This window comes from Momordica charantia (genome assembly GCF_013281855.1).
Source record: "Momordica charantia cultivar OHB3-1 chromosome 3 unlocalized genomic scaffold, Mcharantia_2.0 BLBB01000003.1, whole genome shotgun sequence".
NCBI classification, from domain to species: domain Eukaryota; kingdom Viridiplantae; phylum Streptophyta; class Magnoliopsida; order Cucurbitales; family Cucurbitaceae; genus Momordica; species Momordica charantia.
The window spans coordinates 23,053,738-23,060,304 of NW_028275161.1; the positions used below are offsets into that span (position 1 = coordinate 23,053,738).

Genomic DNA, 6,567 nt, shown 5'->3' on the forward strand with positions numbered 1-6,567 from the left:
TTATGAGCTCATTCTCCCGTGATCTTGTAATATATCGTGGTGTTTAGTAGTATATTTATAAACTTAATTACAAACTAAATATTTAGCTTAATCTAATATTATATTAATTAATTTATTAATATTCTTTTTTATAAATTATGTATAATTATTTTATTATATAATTTAGAATACAGTTTTAATTTTAACAAAAATAAAATTGTTAAAATAAAATAAAATAAATTTATAATATTATCAAAGATTTTATTATTTTTAATATAATTTTGCATCTTAAAAATTTCAAATTCTGAATAACATAAAAAAATCATTTTCAAAATTTCAAATTCTGAATAACATAAAAAAATCATTTTCAAAATTTCTACCGGATCACAGAATTCGAAAACAATTTTAAAAAACGGTATTCGTTGAATCCGAAACTAAAAAACAAAATCCTAATTTCCTACCAAAATCCTTAACAGACGTACAAACTACCGAAAATGAATACGTCCATAGTTCGTAAAACCTTTGACTAAGGCATTATTTTTCCAAGCAAAAGTTCACTTAAACCTCTAAAAGAAATATAAAAGAGAGATATTATACTCTGCGTTCTGTTCCACAAATTTACACCATTATGAAATCAATAAGTCGCCACATTCAAAATTTTTCCTATGCTATGAATATTGGGATACAAAATCGCATCTGGTTACCAGTACCAGGACTATTTTAGGACACCAGCACATAAATGATTCACTAAGGGCCGAGTAATAATTATCTCAACTATGAAATCTGAACAAATTCATTTCATAGATGGGTTGACAAACAACAGTTCAGTTCAGCTAGTATCTTACAAATTGCCTCTCATCCTCCTCGACGTTCTTCCTCCCGTAAGGATTGCTCTCACTGAACCGATTCCTGCTCCCTTCTACTTTACGCGTTTTCTTTCTGAATTTTGAGGCACTGCTGTCAATGTTCAGGTTCACCTTTGGAGGGTTGGAAAAGCAGAAGGAAGCTGCAATAGCCTGTTCACATACAATTTTAAGGTGAGAAGTGAAAACATAGAAAGCTTGCTACCTCTAATCTACGCCCCGATACCCTACTCATCGAGCTACAAGAATTCTAGCAGGAAACTTTGTGGAATGACATAATACAATCATCATATAACATGTATACATCAAATTTCAGTTGAGAAGCTCCTCACTAAGAGTTTACAAGAAAGTGCTGTACATTAGATACAAAGACAGATTACTTCAATAAGCGTGAATGCCAAGATTTGACTACTGAATACTGACTGGAATGGAATAGATGACAAGAAATTAATCAATACCTGAAGATCAAGGCGGTGAACATTAAAAATATCTTTCATGGAATGTGAATTATAAGCTAGTAAATAGGATCTGTAAGCATCCTTAGCCGACTTGTTCAGATAATAGTTACTGCCCACCAGCTTCTCCTGCATCATTCAAGATAGTCCACGATTAGAATCACAGGATGAGTTTCATATTTCATGTGTGTCTGTGCCTGAATGTCGCTGCTGAGATGACAAAAGGAACCTACCAGATGAGACTGCACGTTGGCTAGTTTCTTATCACTGAACTCATACTCTTTGACAGGAACTTTTGCGGCCTGACAAAAAAAAATGAAGAACACTCGAAGTATTATAAGGGCGGTATACTAGTGAAACCATTTTAATCCCCCACACAAAAACAAGTCCCTATGAACAATCGAGCTCGATTAAAGAGAAGAAGTTTAAAATATCATGCTTGACATTAAAAAAACTAAGGACTTAGAGTCTCGTTTGTTTTTGACCTTCCAAAAATAATACCTAACCCTTCAGAAGAAGGTAACTTGCCACCAACAGTGCATACAATTCAATATAACTTTTTACGGCAAATACCAGACCTTCAGATAGCGAAGAAATTGAAGCTCTTCAGGAATCAAGAAAAGTAGGGCATTTCCTTTGCTACCTTCACCTCTAGCTGTTCGACCAACTCTGTGAATATATTCCTAAAAGCAATAATTTCACATAATATTAAACTCATATAATAAATGAATTACAACAAGGATACTAAATGAGATGTGAACGCAATTAAGGAGCAGCAGGCACCTTGGGTTCATCTGGAGGATCGTATTGCACAATCCAATCCTGAGAAATACAAAATGAGCATAGGGAATCATCAATTAGGCAAGGGCAAATATTGAAACACACGTATTAAGTTAAATGGCTCTGATACATATAACACCATTATTATGCTTCAGCTCAGTAATTTTAAGAAGAGCATTTTACAATGTGACAATCCACTATGAAAACAGATTCTTAATGCCAGCTATGAAGTACATACAAATGTTATCTTATCTATAATAATTGAAATCTTTAAACAAATTTAGTTCTTTTCCTCATCCTTTCAGGGTTATTCTAACGGAATAGAAGATCTCATTTAATGATCCAGATGGTGGTCTGCATGGACACTTCCACTTTCCAAGAACCTCCAAACTAAAAGAGTTCCACATATCAAAACAAAAATATAAGAAGTATACCCACACACAAGGAATACAGCATATAAAAAAAATATAAGTAATTAGGGAGAACATGCCACAGTCTGTAGCTATTTCCATCCAACCAATGAAAAATAAATGTTATCGTGATTTGTACGATAATATGACCACGAAGGTAATAGGACTTTAATTGTTTCCATCCGGGGAAATGCATTGACAAAACTAAAAAATAAGATAACTCACAACAGCAGGAATGTCAAGTCCACGTGCAGCAACATCAGTACATAGTAGGATCCCTGTCTCAGCCTTGTTGAAGGCAAAGAAGGTAGAAGTTCTCTTTTGCTGCTTTTGCTTTCCATGGATATCCAAGCAATCAACCTTAATGTATCTAAGAAGGTCGGCATGGAACTTTACAGAGTTACAAGATGAGAAGAAGACCATAACTTTCTTAGATAAGTTTCTCTTTAAGAAGGAATATAGAAGAATGAATCTTTTAGCACTGGGCACAACACAATAACCCTGTTGCAACCCTTCATTGGTGACCTACAACAACATATATGTCATACAATAAATCAACGCAAGGGCAAGTATAGGAAATAAGTATATAAGTAACAGTAGATTACGTTACCTTTGTTCTCCCATCATCCACATCAATATAAATAGGAGTTGACTGAAATGACAAGCGGACAAGATCTTCAACCTGTTTTTTTTTTTTTGAAGGATTAGTGGGGAGGGACGAAACCAATATCAATTTACATGAACAAAGAATAGTTCATAGGTAGAAGGGAAGAAAACACAAGGAGAGAAGAACTAAGAAGTATAAGAGTTGAATACAACCAACAAACCTTTTGTGTTTGGGTTGCTGAGAACAAAGCAGTCTGCCTATTCTGCAAGTTAGATTCAAATTACACTACAATCAGATTAGAACAAATTACACATTACATTCACAAGGACAATAATGACCACCGCCATAAAAAATAATAATAATTACAGCAATAATGCACCCCTACTCTAACTACTTTAACTCCATTTGGTAAGGCATACCAGGTTACCTAGCAACTTTTAATAATTAACACTGCAATTGTGAAAGGAAAAAAAAGCTGAAATATTATATCACAAAAGACTACAACAACAATCAATTCACCTTTGGTAGGATCTTTATAATTTGTTTCATTTCCTCCTCAAAATTGGTTTCCAATATCCTGTCTGCTTCATCAATTATGAGGCACTGCAATTGAAGTTCAGAGGAAAAAAATGTCACGATATATTTATAAGATCGAGGATAACATACAAGTATTGCCAGCACCCTTTGAAGAGTTACAATATGCGAATTCAAGTCACTGAGAATGGGAAGTAAAATTTTGAAATTCTTTACAGTTTAATCATAAATCCCAACTTAATTGATATATAAGCCTATTATCAATGAAATAGTTCCGTTTCAAAAATTGAGGCTGAAAAAGACAAGAAATAACAGAGCACATGAGACACAGCCATATTTTGGCAGCAACAAGGCCGTAACACTAACAACAAATTTCCACAACAAATTTCCAAGAATCCATTCTTTACGCAGTATAAAGATGAAAATATTTTCATCAATAATACATCAATAATACAAGGGAAATCAAAAAAAGGCCACATCACCTTCAAATTTTTATATATAAAATTCTTGGTATGTTGAAGATGGTCAAGAAGTCGACCAGGGGTTGCAACTAATAGATTGACTCCCTTTGTAATACGATCAGCCTCAGCTTGTCTACTAGAACCACCAGTAACTAGGCCAAGTGTCTGTGAATGATATTTGAGAAGCTCTTTTGCCACTTCATGTGTCTAAATGATTAAAAATAGTAAATCAGTAAAAATATCAAGAGATTTGTATAAGGTCAAAAGAAAACAAGAAAAGGGTTCTTAATGATCAAGCATCTTCGAGTATTAAGAACATGTCTGAGTCTGCTCTTTTGAGTAAGCCTTTTAGCATAGAAATAGTCTTTCTTTTTGTGCGTTGCTTTCTGCAATGTGCTTAAAGGGAGATTTTTATTTTCTTTCTTGAAGCTTTTAAAACATTAATGAAGTTTTTATTTCCTTCATTGAAAAATATAATTGTTGAAGATAGATCTAGGGAGTTAGTCCTGAGTTGTGGGACAATATACATTCTTGAGCCCCTATAGCTATGCGTACTTTTTCGTCTTTATGAAGTTATAGTTATTTTTAATTAATACATACCGGATCAGGTAGAAAAAGAATAATTGTAAGCTCCTTCAGCACTAATATTAAAAGAGAAATGCATGCCAGGGAAAAATTTTCCAACCTGCATTGCAAGCTCCCTTGTTGGACAAATAACAATAACACCAGTTCCATTACGAGGAGTGAAGCTGATGTGATGTAGCAGCTCCACAGCTGGTATAAGAAAGGCAAGGGTTTTCCCTGAACCAGTCCTCGCGGCGCCAAGAACATCTTTGCCAATCAGAAAAGGTGGAATTGCCCTGGCTTGAATCTGCATTCATAATGTCAGGAAGAATTGAGAACATGCAAGTCTATGTATTAGATATTGCTACTAAATTATAACATCTAAGAAACGAAAAACCCTCACGATCAGATGAAATTTCATTAATTCCAGGGTTGAACTTGAACTTACCCCATTATTAAAAACAATTTATAGCCAACATCAAAGCACTTCATACCACGAGTCACGGGCTAAAATGGTTTTCAGCATTCCCATTCATGACCTCAAAATAATACTTGCGACTTGCATACTTTAGGTCAAATAATTATTAGAATAAAATTTTCCCTTAATTGAAATGAAATTTAATCTTTTCATTACTAAACAACGCCAACAAGTAAATTGCACTAAATTGCCCTAAGCAGAAATCTCACCTGAGTCATGTGCTCAAATCTCATGTCCTTAACCGCCCGGAGAGTTTTCTCCGACAACTCAAGCGAATCAAATGAAACGGTACTCATAATTCCCGATCCACCAGTCTTAACCTTCTTCTTGTTGTTCCCTTGCTCCTCATCCTTCTCCACTTCCCCTTCCACATCATGCGCTCCCTCGTCACTGTTAGCATTTTCATGTCCTTCCTCCTCCAACTCACCCTTCGTCTTTGTTTTCGTTTTCGTCTTCCTCTTCATCTTCTTGACTTCTTTCACTTTCTCTTCTGATACATTACCTTCAGCATCTCCTTTCCCTTCTTCCGCACCTATTGAAGGAAGACTTTTCTTCGGTCTCTTTCTCTTGCGTCTTTTGTCCTTTGCCTCGACCTCTGCTGAGGACGGAGCTTTCTCGTTCAGTACGACCATGGCAGTGACTTCCAATTGATTCTTTCGCTTAGAATCTGAGAAGAAGTTGGCACCTTTGATCAAGCAGTGGCGATCTTACCTGTTCTTTGATATTGTAGGGCTAGGGTTTATCGCAGTTGGCACCCTTGCTCAAGCAGTGGCGATTTAACCTCTGCTTTCGATTCTAGGGTTTTAGTGCCGTTGAACCCACCAAGCTGAATATTCAAAGAATACTATTTTGGTTTATCTAGGAAGAAAAATAAATACCACGTATTTTTTGGTTAAGTTAATTTTCATCAAAATATTTATTTTGATACCTAGATTTTAAATTTTAATTTATTTTACTCCCTGATCATTGCATTTAAAAAAAATATCATTCTATTTACAAAATTTTAACACAAACTTTATATATGAAAATATTTTAATACAAAGTTGTGAGTGAGATGTCGTGTTGAGATTTTAATTGAAATAAATGAGATAAAAATAAACATTAAGAGACCAAAATTGTTGCTTCTAAGTGCAGAGATTAAATTGTTGCTTCTAAGTGCAGAGATTAATTAAAATAAAATAAATTTAAAAGTACAATAACCAAAATAGTATTTAAATCTAATTATAAATACATCATTCAATTATAAATATTTTATTGTTTCAAATGTACTATTTAATATGATTTAAAAAAAGTGAAATGTTCATATTTCAATAATAATTTTGTCAAAATACACCTAAAAAAATGGTCGAAAGTATATATATATATATATTCTTTTTAGTATACAATCTTTTGGTAAAAATAAGTATTTTAATCTATTAAATTAGGTTCAAGTTCAC

General features: G+C 33.8%; 1 protein-coding gene across 1 annotated transcript; it reads right to left on the reverse strand.

Moving 5' to 3' along the window:
- Positions 1 to 546: 546 nt before the first annotated feature.
- Positions 547 to 5,957, reverse strand: LOC111008834 (P-loop containing nucleoside triphosphate hydrolases superfamily protein). The gene is made up of 12 exons (XM_022281669.1): positions 5,341 to 5,957; positions 4,775 to 4,960; positions 4,111 to 4,296; positions 3,614 to 3,697; positions 3,315 to 3,356; positions 3,098 to 3,169; positions 2,713 to 3,012; positions 2,081 to 2,119; positions 1,876 to 1,980; positions 1,531 to 1,599; positions 1,301 to 1,426; positions 547 to 995 (listed from the first exon to the last, which is right to left on the reverse strand). The coding sequence occupies exons 1-12, from the start codon at positions 5,761 to 5,763 to the stop codon at positions 813 to 815; spliced, it is 1,815 nt and encodes a 604-aa protein (XP_022137361.1). The 5' UTR covers positions 5,764 to 5,957; the 3' UTR covers positions 547 to 812.
- Positions 5,958 to 6,567: the final 610 nt, after the last annotated feature.

Bases quoted from the DNA above. Each gene is read 5' to 3' on its own strand.
- LOC111008834 (XM_022281669.1), bottom strand. From the start codon at position 5,763: ATGGTCGTACTGAACGAGAAAGCTCCGTCCTCAGCAGAGGTCGAGGCA. The intron at 3,170-3,314 runs GTTTGTTGGTTG...AAAAAAAAACAG, and splicing joins CAGCAACCCAAACACAAAAG to GTTGAAGATCTTGTCCGCTT. The intron at 996-1,300 runs GTATTGATTAAT...GTATGTGAACAG, and splicing joins TTCACCGCCTTGATCTTCAG to GCTATTGCAGCTTCCTTCTG.